Here is a 21,098-nt window from a genome sequence, read left to right on the forward strand (position 1 = left end):
TATTTGTATTTATCTGTATTTTACCAGTTTTCTGTTATGGTGTTATAAAGGAGTTCCCTTTTATAGTTGCCTTTGTTTTTAAATGATGCTTTGAACTATGTTAGTCCAAGATTATCTTTTTAAGCGGTTCTGTGGTTTCTTGAACATTTTATGGTGATACATTAAATTTTGCAGCATGTGATAAAATTTATATGTTACTCTATGTAAATTTTATATAGTGTTATGGAGTTGCAGCTTAATTTTCAAGATAATCCATCTTTACTGATTTGAAATGAAATCTCATAGTTGTTTTAATAATGTCTGGTAAGGGAAATTACTTCCATGAAACACTGGACAAATTATCACAGTGAATTAATATACTCAACTTGGAGGATCAGTTGTTGAAGAAACAGTTATTCTGACTTGTTAAAATTATAAGGAAGACTTTATTCAGGACTGTTGTGATGTGTCATGATTTTTGGTGTAGGAGAGATTAGGCTCAACAGCAAGGACAACTGGGGCTGTTTGGCAAACAAGCAGTATGCACGTGGGGGTGGTGGACTGGCCGGGATGTCAGTGAATGGAAAATTAAGAGGAGACCTCAAGGATAGAATCAACTTAATGAAATACTTGCTGAAAGCAGACCAGAATGAAATACTTGCTGAAAGCAGACCAAAATGATCAGATAACAAGAGTGGGGGGTAAGGAAATTAAAACTGTACTTTAAAAGGAAGCAAGAAAATACGTTTAGAATATTTTAGAGGATATTTATTTAAGGGTTGGGGACAAAGAAGGTAGAGTGAATATACCTTGTTTTATGAATTTTTCTTTGGGACCCTATAAATACTTTTTATAATCACAGAACCAAATTAAATGGAAAAAATCCCTAAAAAGAAAAAGGCAAATAAATGAGCCTTACATCACTGTGTATCTGGTTGGTAGGATAAATATACAGAGTAGTGGCTTTTAAAAATTCATATGTACCTTGTGGATGATATCCTTAGTAATAATATTGGAGTGAAGCTATTGTGTGTATTGTATAATAAAGAGCAAATAGTAATTGTCAGTAGTAACCAAGATTTTAACATGAGAGACAAGAGATAGAAAAATCCAAGCTGTTTAGTAAAATCATAAATTTGAAACTATTATTTTGGTCTTATAATCTTTCTACTTAGAAAATGTGCTTATTTCCTCCTAGCTCTGTTCACCAAAAAGCCCAGAAACGCTAATCAACCTAGTAACAGTCAATACTCCTAGTGTCCAGATTATGATTTCTAAGTATCATTTCCCACTAGAATGGCTGATTTAAGGTTTACAAGAAAAGTTTAAACCTAAGTCATCTTATCAGGCCAGTATCCAAGAATGCTAGTGTGTTAAAGGACTCAGGAGCCAGTTCGACCACCAGTAATAGATCAAAGTCATTAAATTTGTTGAAATTTATTAGTTCACAATGGTAATTTAAGAAGAAAAAAATCATTATTTACTTTTGGGGGATAGAGAAATCATTCTGACTGAGTAAGGGGAAGTTTTCTGTATAAAGTATTACAAGTAACAATGAAGAAAGCATGGTGTCAGCAATTTTCAAATCTCTGTTTTTATAATGGTTCATCACAAAAAGAGACAATTGAACCTAAGTGAAGGAAACACACAACACCACTTATGTTGTGCCTAAACAATCAGGCCTGAAGCCATTGAATACCACCACGAGGTGCCATCAGAGAAGGAAAGCCACAATAGGGGAAACTACAAGATGGAAGGTCTAGATTCCCACCCAAAACCCTTGTTAAAAAAGGAAAAACAAATAAGGGATTTTAAAAGAAGATGGGGGAATCTGTAGAATATTTTAATACTTTTAAAAGAATCTTTATATTTCAGAGATATACCAACCAAATACAGTTTATGGTCATTATGTTGAACCAGATTCCAAAAATCCAATTGTAATAACACATGTGTGAAATAATTGGGGAAATTTGAGCAATACTGAATATCTTATATTTTAACTAATGAATTTTTATATTTGATGTCATTGTTGGTGTTTTATAAGCGACTTTATCTTTTAAAAGTACTTAATAAAGTATTTATGGATGAACTATATCTGGGATTTGCTTCAAATTAATTGGGGGAGGGAATCAAAGGAGAGCAAAAAATGAAAGGATTATCCAGGAGTTTGTCATTGTTGAAGTGACTGACTAATGGGGATTCATTATCCTGTTCTCTGGTTTTGTATATGTTTGAAATTTTCCACAGAAGTTGATAAAAGTAAAAATGTGATTTCTTCCATGTAAGGTTGCGTTTGTATTTATGACTGTTATTTTTCATTTTATGTCTTTGGTGTGTTTTATTGTTCTCTAGATTGCACCAGTGGAAAATGACAATAGCTATGATGAACTGAAAAGAGATGCAAAGTTATGTTTATCACTAATGTCTCAGGGGTTGCTTTACCCTCATCAAGTGCCTTTGGTACTTCAGGTGCTAAAACAAGTAAGAGTGTATAACAAATATTTATATCTTTTGGTTACAGTTTTGGCTTACCATTCTAAGAATTTCACAAATCAGCTGCAGTGCGCACAGTACCCGATACTTGTTTTCATTCTGAATTTTTTTTTTTTTGGTATGAGAGAAGTCATGTACTAACCAAAGAAACACACCTAGATTCTGTACCTGGTTCTACCACCAAATTCTACGAACTTGGGCAGGTCACTCAACCCCCACATTTTCTATATACACAGAGTTACTTTTTAAGTTTGAATAACACTGAAAAATACTTTGTAACAGCCCAAATTAGTATTCTTTTTGTAGTGGAATATAGTTCTCAATCTTTTTTGCTTTCAATACCCTATCTGCTACTATCAAAAGTAAAATAAAATAATGTGCAACCCTTGGAGGAGTTAGTCATTAATTATAAATAATTCTCTTAAAGTTGACTTTTATCTGCATGCTCCTTTCCCTTCACTCATAACCATTCATACATCCTGAATACCTTTACCTGAAATAGCTCATTTCATTTGGAAGGAAATATAAGACTAGCTTGCTCTTAACTATACCTGTAAAGTAGGTAGAATTATATTAGAAGATACTATTTGCATGTAATTTTGGTGTCTGTTATCTCATGTTTCTGTCAGCACTCTCTTCATCGTTTCTACTTCTCCTTCACAGACAGCAAGAAGCAGTTCTTGGCATGCTCGATACACAGTACTGACCTACCTCCAGACCATGGTATTTTATAACCTCTTTATTTTCCTAAACAATGAAGATGCAGTTAAAGACATCAGGTGGCTGGTTATAACTCTTTTGGAGGATGAACAGCTAGAGGTAAAATTTAAAGCAAATCAAAATTTAATAAATTTAACAAAAGCCTCATGGCCGCCCCCTTTTACACATTGATAAGATGTGTTCTGTTAAAGTGTAAATTACTAAAAGTAACATTTATTTTAACATAGCCCTACATGATTAGTTTTGATACTCTAACATGATTTCCTGGAAACAGATATCGGGCAGTTCTTGTTCTGGCTTCTCTTTGCAGTTGGGTAGATAACATTATTTATTGGGCAGATTTTAAAAGCACTAATAGGAAGATACATGAAGGCAGTTTCAAGAGAATGAAAATCTACATGTAAATGCTGTTATCCAGTAGACTTAAGACAGAATTGTTGTCCCTTTTTATTTTCTTTGGTAGAGAAATTAAAGGCAACTTTTGTGGTGAGGCTACATTAATATTTTATACAGAAAGATAAATTTATTAGTGAAATAGTCTAATGTAAGAAAAGCATGTTTTAATAAATGTGGAATAAGACATAACTTTCTAAATTGGCCTTAGAGAAAGAAAATGTAATTGAACTTCTTGTAGAATTTTTACTTACTTTATGGACTTAATGGGTTTTCCATGTAGTGGAGCACTCCCCAAAACTACCGTGTATTGCCATGTATGATGTGCACTTTTTTGCCCAAATTTGTGAGGGGAAAAATAAAGATGCTCATTTTACATGGGTGGTACTAATTCCATATCTATATAAATGTTTTAAATTGTTTCATTTATGCTTACGAGTTAAAAGTGTAACTCTAGAAATCAGTAACAATAGCCGTATGCAAAATAATACCCTGGAATACGATAATCAATTTTGCTGAACTTATGACACACTTGTATCGACGAAGAGTTCTTGGCCTTCTATGATGCGTAATTATCGTAAATCTGTTACTGGTACATAAAATTTCTTGTACCTTGTATCTGTTCATGTGTTTTGTAATTATTTGTTACATAAAATTTCTTATACCATAATATGTTAGAAAATAAATGCTAAATTTATTTATAATGAAATAAACAATTACCTAAATGTAAACAAATAAAAACTTGAACTAAAAAAATTAAAATGAAATTTTTTTTCCCTTGAAAGTTTGGGCCAAAAATGTGGGTACGCAATATACATGGGAGTGCACTATACACGGCAAAATATGGTACACATTTTATTTGAGAGCACTGAAAACAGATTGTATCTGTGGGAAACTGGGAATGGAGATTTCTCCACCTCTCTAATGAGCCCATTCATTTTGCAATCCGCTTTCTTTGTGTTCTGGGAGCAGATATTGTCTAGTCCCTGGGGTACTTACAAGGGGTTACAACAGCTCCAACCGGCTTCAATTAAAATATTTACAGCTATCTGTAAAATTCTTAAAACTTTTTCTTGTATGTTTTAAATTAAAGAATGGAAAGGTGGGAATCTTGAAAGTCAGTGTTTTCTATGTTAAAAGATTCTAGCAATTGCATTAAAATCTATTCTGGACCTTGTTTTAGAACACTTTTATAGATTATTTTTATATCTTCTTCCATGTAGTAGGCTTAAACATACTGTAAACACAACTATGATGCTTATTAAAACTATATTTTTAAAACAGGTGATACTGAGTTATCAGTAATATTTAGCTACAGCTATTTATGATAATATTTGAAAAAACTCTGTAGTCACCTAAATGCGAAATGTTTAAAAAAAGCTTTATTAGATTTAATGAGAACTGTCGGTCAGAGGGAAAATGTATGGAGAAGTTTAATTTTGTATAAAATTAGTTAAGTATTTACTATCTGAAACCCTAATGTAGTAGCTTTCATCCATTTTTAGGCCACAGACCCTTTGACAATCTGGTGAAGTCTCCATTAAGAAACTGCAAAAGAGCATTCATAAAATTTCATGCAAATGCCAGGGAACGTCCCCACCCCAGTCCCCACACCACCTTTCTAGCCTCATCATTCCACCAGCCTTGGGATCTCAGCTCTAATAAAAGTGGTTGTCTCTACAGGTTCGAGAAATGGCTGCTACCACCTTAAGTGGTCTGTTACAGTGTAACTTTCTTACCATGGACAGTCCTATGCAGATTCATTTTGAGCAACTTTGCAACACAAAACTACCGAAGAAAAGAAAGCGGGACCCTGGTTCTGTAGGAGATACTATTCCTTCTGCAGGTAACAGTACTGGTAGAAAACATCCACGTTCATTTAGGAATTAACCAGGTTACTCAACAAATATTTATTAAATACTTGTATTTGCGCTGGGTCTATGCTAATTACTAAGAATAGTTGTCTGGTTTTGAGGAACTTTGCATAGAAGGCAAGACTGGAATGTAAAAGCAAAAATTGAGATAGTACAAAGGAACCTGTATACTAAGGTAACAGATAAGAGAATAAGATCTGGTTATTATGTCATATTTAAAGAGAAATTTAAACGTGATTGTAAATAAGTAGCTGATCTTGCCACTGCTAACTACCGTCACAAAATAATGGAAAATATATAGAAAGATTATTAGTAAGTTGGAAGCTTATTGAATTTGCAAGAAGTGCTTAGAATATGAAGCTTTTAAGTGCTGGTTATAGTAGGCTCTTAATTATGTCATATAGTTACCTAATAGCAATTTCCAGTAAAATAGTATCAGTGTATAGTTTCTTTGCTTGAGAACTGTTTTTTTTCATAATTAAGCACCAAAGTAGTTTCAGGTCTTTGTTATCCCAAGTGGCATTGGTTACAATTCTGACTACTCCAAATTCCCTTTTTCTTAACTTCAACTCCCTATCCACCATGCTTCATATATGCCATATAATATAAACACATACATACACATATTTCTATTTAAAAACAATGAGAATTAGAAAGCACTTAAATGTAACTTCTATTGCCAAAGAAATAACATAAACCCTGGAGAATACAGAATCGTCGCTGTTCTGTTTTGAGTGTGTTTACCTAATGAATTGCTACATTCTGTGAGGGGTAGTTGCATCCGGAAAAGTGAGGTCTAATTTTGATTGGAGATTGTTTTAGGATCAGGGATTGTACCTTCGCATATGATATGAATTGATCAAAAAAGCCATAATTTTGTTTGTTTTAGCAAATGTGTGACATTCTGACCTAGATATAATTAGGTTGTCTTTGAGAGACAGCTATAGGTTGTCTTTTATTTAGCCTCAAAAATCATGTTTTCAGTGTGTGTGCATAAAGATTCATTTTAAATGCAGAAATGTACACGTTGAAAACAACTAGCATAATCAAAAACTAATTTTATTTCCCTGTAACAAGGGCAGTGAAGTCCTATAACTATTTGGATGTATATCGCTGTTTTTTTTTTTGCAGAGTTGGTCAAACGTCATGCTGGGGTGCTAGGACTTGGTGCATGTGTTCTTTCTAGTCCTTATGATGTCCCCACCTGGATGCCCCAGCTGCTTATGAATTTAAGTGCACATCTGAATGATCCTCAGCCTATTGAGGTAAAGTTTTTCCTTGTTAGTTTCTCCACGCACATATTATCAGTGATGTTTTGTAACAAACCATTTATACTGATGATTTCCTAGACACTCTGGACCATCTGCTTTAATCCAGCCACTACTACAACCTCTGCCAAAACCAAGCCTATTATCAATAATTATTATAATCTTGCAATGATCTTGCTGACATGTATATTTAAGATCTTTTGGTAGCAAGAAAATTACTAAAGCTTCTGTCCCTCCCATTCCAGTGCAAGTAAAGTATTGGTAATATGTCAGTATAGTTAAATTTATACCATTTTACAGCATGTTGTTATATCTAACAGGTATCTAACTGGAAGCTAATATTAAACAGGAAAGTGTGATGGTATTATTTAGTGAGTACCTTTTTTTTGCACCTATGTTCTTAACTCAAAAAAAAACAATGACTTTCCTTTTCACCTTGGTAAGTTGATGTTGAGTATATATTGAAACTGGCTTAATAGTGTAGTGTAAATTCCAGTAGCTTGTCCCACAGTGCAGCTAGTAATTTCTAAAATGAGCTTGGTGGCTTTGTGAAGTAAGATTGACTTGTAGATTTTGTAGCATTATGTGAAGAGTGAGATCTGAAGTCTAGAGGGTTTGTTACTTAGCTACAAGTATCCTAAATATAACCCTAGTTGTTCAGAGAGGTTAAAATAAGATGTATATGGGTTGTCTACACTACAGATGACTGTAAAGAAGACCTTATCCAATTTCCGAAGGACGCACCATGACAACTGGCAAGAACACAAACAGCAGTTCACTGATGACCAGCTGCTCGTTCTCACTGATCTCCTTGTGTCACCATGCTATTATGCATAGCAGGGGGGTAAGTCAGCGCAATTCTGCATTTAAAGAAGTCCAACGTCCTCAGGAATATCTCATTTGGTTTGATGACTGAGAAGTGGGTATTCATAAGTGTTTTCTTTCTGCTGGTATTCTTAAATGTCATTGTTTAGATAAAGAATTTTTTTAATATGACTTTTGCGATTGGTAGTGGGAGTTCCCATAGAATTTTTCTTTGCTTCTCTGCTTCAGGTATTAAGCAGAGAATTCATGTGACCGCTTTTAGACTTTTATAAATGAGTAGGCTTAGTAGCTTGGAAATGGTTAGATAAAAGAAATCTTAGTCTTAGTTTCCTCCAGAGTGGGGCCTGGGCATTTTGGATTGCCATGAGGACTAGGTTCTGTATAGTTATGAGAACATTTCATCTAGGTTATTTTATTATCCAGTATGTATTAAAGAGGGAGGACCCAAGGCCTTTCTACTGGGATAGGAAGAATAAGGAAAATCTCACTTATCGGGCTTTTAGAGTTGGGTGTCCTGTTGCCTGACTGACATTTTTTTCCTCCCTGATACAGATGAATAGTCCTCACTTCAAGCTCTTTGCATCAAAAATTCCAGATCCTCAGGTACCATCTGTGGTGACTCTGCAGGTTTTAAAACTCTGCCTCTGTTGAGCTCTCATCATTTTGGTGGTTTCTGTGTTTGGTCTCATTAGTCTGCGTTCCACAGGTTTTCAGCTGCCATTTTGATATCGTAACTTGTCCGTAACTGTTTCCAAAATATTGATCACTTTTTCTTGGAGGCATCTGACAAAGCCACAAAGTCTCAGACTAGAGTTTATTACCCAGTACGATCACGGCATCCAAGACCAGACAGAGTCTAGAGACTCATTACAAAGCAGTGTACTTGGAATTGAGAATGCCCATCTGTAATACAGGTCCTGCCATTTCATCTCAAATTATTTTGAATTCTTTCCAAATTGCTGTTGTTGGGTTTAGATGGTAATAGGGCTGTGGGCCATAAATCTGAGGCCTGGAGAGCCATGAAGATGGAAGGAAAAGAGGACAAGCCTGGAACCTAAGGACCTGATGAATTACTTGACCAAGACACAGAAGTGAAGTCTGTCTGTGTGCTTCCCACAGACTGGAGTTTTTGGTGCCGAATAGAAGAGCAGTTGCTAAAAAAACTGAGGGTTTGGTGAATAAATTTTTGATTGATTGTTGTGTGTGTATACAACGTGTGATTTTGAAAATAAACAGCAACAATAATAAAAACATGGACTGGGTGATTTTTACCTGTTTTCTTTGCAAGTATTGTTTGACCCCTGGAAACTGTTAAGACTTCCGAATGGAAGACTGCTGTGTTTGTGAAAATTCTGTAATTTTTTCTTTTTTCCCTTTTTGTTTTTTTTCTTTTTTGCCTGCAGAATCGTTGAGAGACTAAGAAGTCTTGATATTTAATTGACTTGTTTAATAAATGTTATATAGATGTAAAACACTGTATAAACTGTAGAGATAGCATTGGCAAGACTTTGTACAGATGCAACCTTTTACACAACACCAGTGTGTAATTAATTTGTAAAGATTCACAAGTAGCTATCATAGTGATTTTGGCTTTTGTATCAATTGAATGCCAGTTTTTGTTTTTAAATTATTTTCTTTTCATGTTACAAAAGCTGAGGTGTGGGGTTTTGTTTGAGTTCACTTAATGTTAGAATGTCTGAATTTTTTATGTAACCTTTCTGTGTGCATCTCTGAATGCGAACACCACATGTTTGCCTATGACAAGTTTATAGAATGCAAGTTACCTTCTAGGTTAAAGTAATTCACAAGTTGGTGAATGTCATCTTACACGCTCTGTACAGTCTTCCTTAAAGGAGTACTACAGCATATTTTTTAGTATCTATTTGCTGAATGACTCAATACAGACCTAAGCACAGCAGAGGTCCTGGTACAGTGTTTAAGTGTCAGCATACACAGGCGTAATCCCTGTATAGAGTAGTGCCAAACTGATTATTTCATTGTGTAATTAGTTTAAAACCCAATAAATGGATTGTTTGTAACACCCGGCTTTTGTCTTTATTAATAGGAGAGAATATCTCTGTAGGCAGTAACTCGGGTGGATTCCTTTTGCATCCATAGATCTGGGTCTGTAAATTCATGCCTCCTGACCAAAACGAATTATCTAGATTAAACCTGTCTGGTACAGTAGCTAATAGCCACGTGTGACTTTACATCTAAATTAAAAATTGGTTTCCTCAATCTCAGCTAGCCACGTTTCAAGTGCTCAGTAGCTACTTGTGGCTAGTGGTTTACCTATTGAGTAGTACAGATCAATGTTTTCATCAGAGAGTTCTGCTGGACAGCACTAATCTAGACGGTGGTTTCTCAAACTGATGGGAATAAGAAACATGGGGATTTTGTTAAAATTTTTAATTCATGCTCCCAGCTCATAATATTGATGCCTCATCCCGAGACCACACTTTGAGTAGTGAAGCTTTATATTGACCACTTCAGCTTTTTCTGACTAAGCTGCAATGAAACTATGCCTTAGCCAAGTGGAACTTTAAAAAATACTAAGATACGGAACTGTGTTCCTCAATCAAAATTTCTCTGGTTGAGGCTCATCATCATCTTCAAAAAGCCCCATAATGCTTCATTTGTGCAACCAGGGTTGAGAACCACTTGGAAGACTGACCCACTATAGACATAAAAACGGTAGAAATCTGAGTTTCTAACATGTGCCCCATGTGATTCTGATACCAGGTTTGGAAATTGCTTATTACCTTGATACCCCATTCTGGTTATACTGTGAATTATTTAATTCCCTAAATTTTCTACCAGTGGCCTCAAGAATGAAAGGGAGGAAGGAGAGAAAAGGGGGTGGGTGGCTACTATTGTCTAAGGTAGTTCTTAAGTGTATGTTGCATTATTTAAAAGAATGCAGAAGGACAGAGCAGGAGGAAATAAAAATTTGTCAGGGTAGGGTGGGGTAGTATCAGGCTAATGTTTAAAAATCTGCCCATTGAGTCAAGATAGGTTTCTGGATGGGAGCTGGAGGAAGAGGGATGAGTAGTGAGGACAGAGGAGAAAGCCTGTATGTATCCTTGAGGTAAGAGCTATTAATCTAGTTTCTAAGTTGGATCCTTTAAACAAAGACTACAAAGTTTGAAAATTTAGGAGGAAGATTTACCCACCATTTTTCTTTGAGTATTGCCCCATTGTTGAACATCAAGGTTGTTTCAGTTTTCCGTACTGCAAATGACACTGCAGTGAATATTTTCATAACTTCATGCTTAAATTGTTTTCCTTCTAGCATTTCGATAGGATGAATTGCAAGGAATGAGATTTTTTGGGTCAAGAATCTAAGCATTTTAGTGGCTCTGACAAGTATTGTTTTCCTCAAAGTGCACATATATCAATTTGCATTGCCAGTGATAGCGTGCATTTGAATGCTGGTTTCCCGGCAAAGGATAGCACAGTAATATCTTAACATTATAGCCAGCCCTGCTTGTGGGGTTTCTTGCAGATTTTCCATCTTTTGACTACTAAGCCAGTGTTCTTTCTAATTTGGCACACTGGCTGGTACACTTTGTAAATTATAGCAACTGTAGCCTTGCCGATGGTACTAACTAGTTCTGGAACCTCGGTTCCTGATTTCCTCGTCTGGATCTCTAGAATCCTTTACAACTGTGAATTGTTTGTTTGTTTTTCCAGTATGAGAATTTCTCCTGTACGTGTAACTGCCTCATTCCAGCCCAAACATACTACTATAATCTGTTGTGGCCAAATGCCTGGAAATGAGCTGGCAATTACTTAAGCAGTACCTAAGTAATATGGAAAGGGATATAAATTGAGTTTCCACTCTCAGTACTAAACTTTTTCTGTTGGTTATTTCTAGGGTCCAAGGTCACCATTACAACATTGATTAGAACTGCTGCACTGAAGTAGTTGGGAGTGGAGTATAAGGTGGGAATTAATTGGAAAATCTTGCAACTCCTGGACTGAAGGTCTACTTCATAAATTATCCAGCCCTCTTGTTTTGGTGAAAGCAAAAGGGAACTCGGAAAGATAAGTTAATATGCATAAATAAAATTCTTTGGTACCTGTTGGTACCAAACAGTTCTATTTAAAACGATAAACTTAGCCAGAATAGGATTTCAGTAGTAATATTCTCACTAAGTATTTCGCTTGAATGGAATTTACTGGCACCAGGGTGAAGGAAAGGGCATTTCAAATAGCATTCTGATTATATCTAAAGAGCACTACCCCCGAGGTTAGAAAAGCCCTAAGGATCCTAATTACCCAGAATAGCGAACATAGTTAGGAAGGTTACTTGATGCTTCTGAAACTAAAACCCATTTTATGAGTTCGTTATTTGGGACATGCTGTGGACTTGAGAAGGAGAGGATGGTAGTTTTTGTTTCGTGTTCTTCCTTCCTAAAACTCGCCTGGGGAGCACACCTAGCACCAGTGCTCTTCAAGATTTTTTGCATTCAACATCCTTGTCCGTGGTGTCTTGGCTTGAGTATTTGCTTGGGTAATTTTTTAATTTTGCATTTGTTTTCTAGTGATTCCCCTTGCTGAATTCCCTCTGTTAAATTCATTAATACTTCCAGAGAGCTGAGGGGCTGCGGGGGAGTGATTATTTTAAATAAAGGTGGTTTGATTTAAATTGTCATGAGTTGCTTTACAAATTATACGTCTGTCTCAAGTACCAAACTGGACGCCGCCGCCAGTTAATCGAGGAGAAAACGCGTTGGCTGCGGCCGGGAGCGGAGCGAGGCGGGCGCGGGCCTGGCGAGTTGCCAGGGAGGACGGCCCGCGCGGCGTGGGGCCGCCGCCCCGCCCGCTCCACGGCTGCCACCTGCGAGGCCAAGCCCCCGTGGGCCGCTGGCTGCCGTCGGTCCCGCCGCCTTCCTCCTCCTGCTACCCCGCCCGCCTGCCCGTCTTCCTGGCGGCTCCGAGCCACCCCGGGCAGCCGCGAGCCCGGGGCACCTCGCGCGGCGCGGGGGACGGAGGCCGGCGGCGGGCGGAGCGCGAGGCGGGGAGGGTGCAGGGCGCGGGCCGGAGTGTCCGGCGGCGGGGGCGGCGCCCTCCGCGGCTCCGTGACGGCGCCTCCGCGCCCCCGGCTGGCCGGCCGCGGCTCCCGGGATGCGCGGAGGCGGCGGCGATGGCGCTGAAGCCTCCAGCCCTGCAGCGTTCCCGGAGGCGCGCGGAGCGGGGGTCTGCGCCGCGAGATGGAGGAGGAGGGCGGCGCTGCGGCCACCCGGCAGGTGAGAGGCCGCGCGGGCCCTGCAGGAGGCGCCGCCGCGGGACGGCAGGCCGGGCCCCGGAAGCCAGCGGGTTAGCGAGGGGCGCGCCGCGCGGGTCCAGGCCCGGCCGCCGCGCACCTGCGCCCCTGGCGCGGCCTGTGGGGCAGCCACGTCCCTGCCGGCCCGTCCTGGGCTCCGGGGCTCCTGGCTCCGCGGGCTGTGCAACCCCCTCCACGCCACCGGGCCTGGCCAAGCGCTCCGTGCCCCACCGACCCTCTGCAGACTCGCACCAGCTTCCCTGGCCCCGCAGAGGCCTTCCTTCCCCGCCCCGGGAGCCCCTACCCACCGCCAGCCCCGGGCAGGGGTCGACCTCTGACCCCACCCCATTCCCAGACTGTGGGGGAGGGGCGCCGTAGCCTCCCCGTCTCCCTCATCCACGGACCCTACCCCACCCCGTCGGCTGCTCCAGGCTTCAAGAGGTCGTTCAAGTGGGGACAAAGAGCTTGGGCTCTGAAGTCAGATAAATCTGACTTGAATCTTAGTGACCTTGGGCAAGTCATGTAACTTCACTGAGGGTTTCCGATCAATAGCAATACAATGGGAATAATGGTAATACAGAACCTTGCTCTCAGTGAGGGTTAGGCTCTGAAAATACCTACCCTCGAGGAATTTAAGGCATTATGAGGGAAAGAATGAGTGCGAAGAATCTAGGTCTTGAGATGACTTGTGAAAGCTCATCTACAATGTTCTGATATGTGTTAAAATATGAAGACAGCACACTAAATTATCAGAGGCTCTTCACACATCTTAATGAGACATTATTGCCACTGTACATAAATTTTCATTCACTGTTCCTGGCACACTAGTTACTTTAGGATCACTCTTCCTTAGTCGTAACAAGATGCGTAGGATATAAATTCATTTCGTGTTATTGCGGCTAATATGCCTCCTTAAAACTGGTTTTCCAACTTAAAATTTTTCTGATTTTATGACCATAATCACATCTTCCTCCAGGACCTATTTGTAGTCACGGAGCTAGAGTAGCTTTTATGCTTGCACTGAAAAGAAAGTTCGTAACCTTTATATAATATTTAGGCATAGCCAATAGGTATTCAGCCCCCTCCCCCCACCATATCCCTGAGTGTTCTAGTTCTGCCTTCATAACTTCATTGCAAATTGTGATCTCAGCCTCCTCTTTTTTATTGTCCCAACGTTAGTGCTAACACCTGGATTTACTTTCCCTCCGTTTCCTTTATTGCTTCTCACCTTTCTCTGGCAAAACATTTACTTCTATTCTGTCTTCTGCTTTTCCTCCCTTTTCTCTTCCCAGCTTCTTACTCCTTTTTCTCTAATTATCCCAGTAGGAGTGAATTATAATTACTTTATACCAGAACCATAATTATCAACCTTGACAAAAAGGTACAAAAAAGTGGATGTATATGTATGTATTCAAATGTTGGGTTCCAGGAACTTGGAGTTGTGAAGAGATTGCAATACCTACTCGACTTCATAGGATTATATTGGGAATGAAACAGAGTTTGATAATTTATGAGAATGAAAAGAGTTTGATAACTTATGTGAAGCTCCTAGTATAAGTGCCTGGCATAAAATAACCACCCAGTAAATTACAGCTGCTGTAACTACCTCCTGACCTGGCGATTCCCGGACTCCCCATCCCACCAGCACCCCTGCCTCCATCTCTCTGCTGTTCTGTTTAGCATGGTGGTGAGGAATGGGGGCTTTAGTGAGTAACTGCTTAGGTTCAAATTCATGCTCTACCACTTTAACTTAGGTGTACTCTCTGACTCAGTTTCCTCATCTATAAAATGAGGGTAAGTTGCACTATCTCAGGGCTGTTGTGAGGATTCAGTAAGTTAATAGTATGGAGCACAGAGAACAGGGCCAGGCACGTCATAAGCACTTAGTAAAGTTAACATACTAATAATGATACTGATAATTATCTTCCTGATCTAGAATTTCCTTTATTTTTTAATCTATTGAAAACAAATTTGTTGCAAAAAAATATAACTGTACCACAAGCGAAATTTGCCCCTCAATTCCTCCAATTTTTTTTCCTCCTGCCTCTTACCCTTGACGAATGTTGGTGCCTCATCATATCATTTCCCCCTTGAAAACTCGCTTTCTCTCTCCTTGCCTGGGGTCTTCATAACTTCCATCACCCGACTTCTTCATTATTACTCAGTTAGTCGATATTTCTGTTGGCATCCTAATTTCAGACTCTTCATCCTTCTGATTTTCCCAAACCAAATTCCTGCTTCCCTCTTCACCCCTGCTCTTTTCCCTACTTCCAATCCTTGGCTTCCTCTTTGGAAGTAGGGAAAAGAGCAGGGGTGAAGAGGGAAGCAGGAATTTGGGTTAAACTTTGCTGTAAACAGCAGTATCCCTTATCTGCTCTTCCTGCCTCCTCCCATTGGGTTTTCTCTTCTACTTTTCTTTTCACCAGTTAACATCAATCCTCCAATTAACAATTAAAAAAACAAACAGTAAAAAGATGTCTTTCTCACTACGTAGGTATCAAAAAGGGTTCAGAAACAGGACACAATCTTAAGTGAAAACAATAAGCTATCCATTGTTATTTTTAAAATTCTAATCATCAGGAAACAAAAGGTTAGGATTTATATCTTTCTCTCACACAGACTTTTGTAAGCAAAGTACAGAAAAGTTGGTCTCACTTCCCAATGGAGAAATTCATCATATTGTCATGATCTTTACTATTTGTCCATTGAGAATATGAAAGAGGTTATCCTCTTCCTTCATGAAGGACAGCAGCTAGTTGTATGGATCTCCCCAGTATTGAAATTTGCCTGATAGTGACGGGCACAACCATACCTGTTATTAAATGCTAGAGGCTTCTCTGTTGGGTGGTCCATAGCTGCTTCTTGGAGCCCCCAGTAATCCCTCACTGACCTGGCCCCTTCCTCTGCACCCCATGATCCAGCACTAAAAGGCTTAAACTCTGGGCCCCAGCTTGACCTGGTAGTTAAATATTCTGAACATCACCCCTGGACTTCCCCAGTGCCATTGGTTATTCCTAAAATGTTGGATTAAAGCAAATACTGTTTTTGTTGTCAAGAACATGGCACCAGTGTCCAAGGAACAACTTAAGCTGTCCCACTTGGAAACATCTTTGGAAGCAGGGTGGACACCAGGTCACTCAGGGCTTTGGGGTTTGAAATAACAGAGTGTACTTCAAATCTCGTTGAAAATAGGGAGAAAAAAAGGTTAAGAAAAAGGAGCAAGAAGAAAAACAAGTTATTCTTTTAAAGTAGAGGCTCTGTTTTCTCATCTTCTTACCCACATCACCTAGCATCAACCTGGCATATAGTATGCACGTGATAAATGTAAATTGAATGAATAAATGCATGAGTGGGTGCATACCTCCTGCTTCATCATTTGGAAGAATGATAACTCACATTTACAGAGCAATTTAGAGTTTACAGAGCGGTGCTTTGCACCTTATAAATCTCATAAAATATAATTCCGATAACCCTTCATTACTTTCATTTTCCCCTCAAATGTGGTCCTATACAAAGTTTTCTTCCAAAGGAGGGTATGGAGTTGGCCAAGAAATCACAAGCAGGGAGAAGAAATTATAAGTACTGGAAAATAAAGGATTCTTCCTCAGGAAAGAAATAGGATTTGTTGATTTGTGGGGGTTGTTTAAAGGCCCACAATATACTTCAGCAATACCCTCTGCTTATATTTTAAGCATGTGCTGTTTCTCGCCTCAGTCCTGCTGCAAAGAGCTACTCCCTTTCTAGGAGCCTGTCTGTCTCTCTCCTTGCCCCTCACCTTTCACCCAGCTAGCCCATCCTCACCAAGACTCCCTGCAGCCTCTCTCAGCCTCCACTCTGTGTTGGATTAAGTTTCCCTTCTCCTACTTCCATAGCACCCTGCTATCATCTGATTTACCACATTAGGCTGTCATTACAAAGGCTGATCTCCAACTAGATTGTGATCTCTGGCAGAGAGGTTGTGTTCTTGTGTCTCCAGTATCTGGCACAAGAGTGTTTCTGAAAGTAACATCTGTACACCCTTCAATCAGAATCTCAATGGGGGAGGCCCAGGAATCTGCTCTTTTTAACCTGCTCTCCAGGAGATGCTTAAACTAATTTGAAAACCACTGTGTCATAAAACCTAAAATTAGCGGGATGAATGTATTTCGAGGTGTTTGTGTCTTTTCTGTGCTGGGCTTTGAGAAGAGAAAAGCTGTCTGTGCACTGGGTCAGAGCTGAAAACTTCTAGTGCTTTTGTCAAAGATCATGAGGTCACTGTTTTCTACATTAATCCCTTTCTGTTTCTGGGTATGCATTTTTTGTGTGCAGGCTTTTCTGCCTTGGTTCTCTTTTGTCACATATCGCTCATCTGTGAGTTGAGGCCCTGACTCCCTTCCCACAGAAGGAAGAGTCCTTTCTCTCTGAAAATGAACTCAACGGACCACCTTCAGGATGCTGCCAACACCACCTTGCTCCACGTACTTCCCTCGCAGGCAGGAAATAGCACAGCTGTCCGGGAGAATCTCCAGGATGTCATCCATACGGCCACTTTGGTCACCTGTACTTTCCTCCTCGCCGTCATCTTCTGCCTGGGCTCTTACGGGAACTCCATTGTCTTCTTGTCCTTCTTTGATCCAGCCTTCAGGAAATTCAGAACCAACTTTGATTTCATGATTCTGAACCTGTCCTTCTGTGACCTCTTCATCTGTGGCGTGACCGCCCCCATGTTCACCTTTGTGTTGTTCTTCAGCTCAGCCAGTAGCGTACCGGACGCTTTCTGCTTCACCTTCCATCTCACCAGTTCCGGCTTCATCATCATGTCCCTCAAGACGGTGGCCGTGATTGCCCTACACCGGCTCCGCATGGTGCTCGGGAAGCAGCCTAATCGCACGGCCTCCTTTCCCTGCACCTTGCTGCTCACTTTGCTTCTCTGGGCCACCAGTTTCACCCTCGCCACCCTGGCCACCTTGAAAACCAGCAAGTCCCACCTCTGCCTCCCCATGTCCAGCCTGATTGCTGGAGAAGGGAAAGCCGTTCTGTCTCTCTATGTGGTCGACTTCACCTTTTGTGTTGCGGTGGTCTCTGTCTCTTACATCATGATCGCTCAGACCCTGCGGAAAAATGCTCAAGTCAGAAAGTGCCCCCCCGTGATTACAGTGGATGCTTCCAGACCACAGCCTTTCATGGGGGCACCCGTGAAGGGAGGTGGAGATCCCGTCCAGTGCAGCGTGCCGGCCCTGTACAGGAACCAGAATTACAACAAACTGCAGCATGTTCAGACCCATGGCTACGCCAAGAGTCCCAGCCAGCTGCCCACCCCTGCAGCCAGCCGGCTGCAGCTGATGTCAGGTGTCAATCTCTCCACAGTGAAGGATTCCAAGGCAGTGGTCACCTGCGTGATCATCGTGCTGTCCGTCCTGGTGTGCTGCCTTCCCCTGGGGATTTCCTTGGTGCAGGTCGTTTTGTCCAGCGATGGGAGCTTCATCCTTTACCAGTTTGAACTGTTTGGATTTACCCTTATATTTTTCAAATCAGGATTGAACCCTTTTATATATTCCCGGAACAGTGCAGGGCTGAGAAGGAAAATGCTCTGTTGCCTCCAGTACGTAGGCCTGGGTTTCTTCTGCTGCAAACAGAAGACTCGACTTCGGGCCATGGGAAAAGGGAACCTCGAAGTCAACAGAAACAAATCCTCCCATCATGAAACAAACTCTGCCTACATGTTGTCTCCTAAGCCTCAGAAGAAATTTGTGGACCAGGCTTGTGGCCCAAGTCATTCGAAGGAAAGTGTGGTCAGCCCCAAGATCTCTGCGGGACAGCCCCACTACGGTCAGAGCAGCTCAACGCCCATCAACACGCGAATCGAGCCGTACTACAGCATCTATAACAGCAGCCCGTCCCAGGAAGACAGCATTCCGTGTAACTTGCAGCCAGGAAACTCTTTTAAAGGATTTGCCAACTCATATATTGCCATGCATTATCACACCACTAATGACGTAATGCAAGACTATGACAGCACTTCAACCAGGCAGATCCCAGTGCCCTCTGTTTAGAGTCTTGGAGGCTGGAGAATCTTGTCTAAACTGCTTTTGTTTCTGATACTAATGGATGGGTTTTTGTTTTGTTTTGTTTTGTTTTTCACTTTTGTGAGACCAGTACTAGATCGAAGCGTAAAGATTCAGCTAAACAGTTGGCAGTGATGGTTTTCTTTTGTCTGAAGTATTAGCATCTGTTAATTTCTTTGCGGTTTCTTAACATTGTAAGAGTTGATGTAAAAGGTTGTTATTTAGATTTTTACCCTGACCTGTGCTCCAATCTTTTGTACTAAATTTTTAAATAGATGCCCGGGAATGATCATGCTACTATGTTAAAGAAGAGAATGAACTGATTATGATCATTTGGGTCAGTCTTATGGGTCGTCAAAGTCTTTGTGAGCTGGAATGTTTCAAGAATGTGAAAGTATGATCTTTCCTGAGGTGTTATTTTTATTAATTGAAGTATAAATTTTGATTCTTTGAAGTGTTGAAATGGGGAACAATACGCTTTTTTGGTAGCAGGCTCATTTGAATAAATAATATATTGTTAAAGCAGAAAATCAGAAATATTATCTGTAACTACCTTTACCAAAAATCCATAACCATTGGGTACTTTCATAAGACAGTTAAACAGGAATATGGTGTTATGCTTATTACCATTTCTTATCATAGACATTATTATTTTGTGTCAATTGAGTAGCTGTATAGTTCTTTTTAAAAAGAAAGATGTTTTTGCTTGGTAAAAGTGAATTATTCCATTTTGGAATATTCTTATCCTGGTGAAGAGGACTGCATCTATGGCAGAGGTATGCTATTCCTGGGAGAGTTGGTACTAAATGTGCTCATCTCAGTCAGGGTGTCATTATGTGGGAAGCAACCTAGACTGCTATGTGTTAGACGATCCTTATTATTAAGAAGGCACAGGATGAGATTGGGAATGTTTTGATTTGTGCTTTCCTTCTGTGTGAGACTGGTTTGTTAACAACTTGACAAAAAATATCCAAGTAACTATTTAGATATATATATATATTTTTTGCCTTCCTTTATATGTTACCGTGATAGAAAAATTCTTCAGATGATCTGTTTTCAAATTAATTGTTTTTTCTCCCCTGTTAATCTTAAACTAGAGGTGGGCAGTAGGAAAACTAGATTAAGTATTTCTATACCTAAAAATGATTTTACTGTGTACTCGGTGATGCCTAGCATAACAACTGTAAACTCACATTTTTATGGAAAAATATTTTCATCATATAGTTAACATTTGAACTTGTTACAGTTTTTGAACTATTAACTGCTAGACTCAAGATGAACATCAAGATACAAAACCTATCTTTATAAATTGTTATATTCAAGAACAGTTATTGCAGCTTGGAAGGCACTTTACTCCTTTGGATGAAAGATATTCAATTTATAGCACCCTCTCCCATGTTGTTCCCACATACAGAGGTCCTGAGAAGCATGGAGAAGACACAGTAGATACTCAGCTAGAACTCTGTTCAGCCTCATCTTACAACTCTTACTGTTCAGTATAAATCAGTCATTTCTGTTTCTGAGATTGAGATACAGTTTTCATTTTATTTTCAAATTCACTTTTTAGGACTCTCTTCTTCCCTTTCTTCCTTTATTTTTGCTATTAAATTTTATAATAGAACAGAAAATATCCACTCTTTCACATTTTTTTGAAATTGAACGCTATTTTTGGAAGTCACTATTACCAGTTTCAATTGTGCTTTTATATTTTTAATATAACACTATTTTCATTCATTAATACTCCCATGAGATAGGTTAGTATATTACCTCTTTTTAAACAAAGAATTAAGAAATCGAATATCCTCTTCCAAGATCATTTGAAGAATTGTGGCACTTTTCAATAGTGCTTTTCAATTAGATTTTTGTCTAAATTCAGAATTTGGTATTTATGCCAATAAGCCTAGTGGCTTTATAATTAATAACATTAATCCAGAAGGTATTTCAAACTTTTTAAAGTGTGTATCTCTTTTTTGGCCAGGCATTTCCAATATGATTCAATAAAAGGTTTTTTTAAATGTAATTTCTACTTGTAATATTAAAAATGACAGGTTTCCTGTGTGACCTTTGAAATGACTTGACCTATCTTTGGAAGGTGAAAATTATAGCATAAAGAAAACTAAGCATGTGCATATGAGATATTCTGTTTCTTTATGCTCACTCATCAATAAATTATTGATTCAACTTGCATGAAGGATAGTGGGCTAGATTCTTAGCCTTTCTCTGTATCTATATG

The 21,098-nt window shown here is 39.5% G+C and overlaps 2 protein-coding genes across 3 annotated transcripts in view; both read left to right on the top strand.

The window, feature by feature from the left end:
- Positions 1-9,597, top strand: part of PSME4 (proteasome activator subunit 4) — an 86,858-nt gene extending 77,261 nt beyond the window's left edge. The window contains exons 42-47 of the mRNA XM_081068040.1: positions 2,332-2,460; positions 3,136-3,291; positions 5,269-5,431; positions 6,591-6,724; positions 7,430-7,571; positions 8,105-9,597. Coding sequence (XP_080924166.1) covers positions 2,332-2,460; positions 3,136-3,291; positions 5,269-5,431; positions 6,591-6,724; positions 7,430-7,564 — 717 coding nt within the window. The 3' untranslated portion in view covers positions 7,565-7,571; positions 8,105-9,597. The remainder of the gene's footprint in view (positions 1-2,331; positions 2,461-3,135; positions 3,292-5,268; positions 5,432-6,590; positions 6,725-7,429; positions 7,572-8,104) is intronic.
- Positions 9,598-12,621: 3,024 nt separating this feature from the next.
- Positions 12,622-20,105, top strand: GPR75 (G protein-coupled receptor 75). 2 transcript variants are annotated; one of them, XM_081069503.1, is made up of 2 exons: positions 12,622-12,804; positions 17,203-20,105. In XM_081069503.1, exons 1-2 carry the CDS (start codon positions 12,683-12,685, stop codon positions 18,851-18,853), a joined length of 1,773 nt encoding a protein of 590 aa, XP_080925629.1. In that variant the 5' UTR covers positions 12,622-12,682; the 3' UTR covers positions 18,854-20,105. The 2 variants fall into 2 exon arrangements, with proteins under 2 accessions (XP_080925629.1, XP_080925630.1); XM_081069504.1 differs by having other exon boundaries at positions 12,671-12,804; positions 17,130-20,105.
- The last annotated feature ends 993 nt before the right edge of the window (positions 20,106-21,098 follow it).

This window comes from Rhinolophus hipposideros (assembly GCF_964194185.1).
Source record: "Rhinolophus hipposideros genome assembly, chromosome: 12".
In the NCBI taxonomy this organism is placed as follows: Eukaryota; Metazoa; Chordata; class Mammalia; order Chiroptera; family Rhinolophidae; genus Rhinolophus; species Rhinolophus hipposideros.

What these genes read in the sequence shown, in the direction of transcription:
- GPR75 (XM_081069503.1), top strand. Translation starts at nt 12,683, where the DNA reads ATGCGCGGAGGCGGCGGCGATGGCGCTGAAGCCTCCAGCCCTGCAGCG. An exon ending in GCGCTGCGGCCACCCGGCAG is followed by an intron (nt 12,805 to 17,202) that starts GTGAGAGGCCGC and finishes CCCTTCCCACAG; the next exon opens with AAGGAAGAGTCCTTTCTCTC.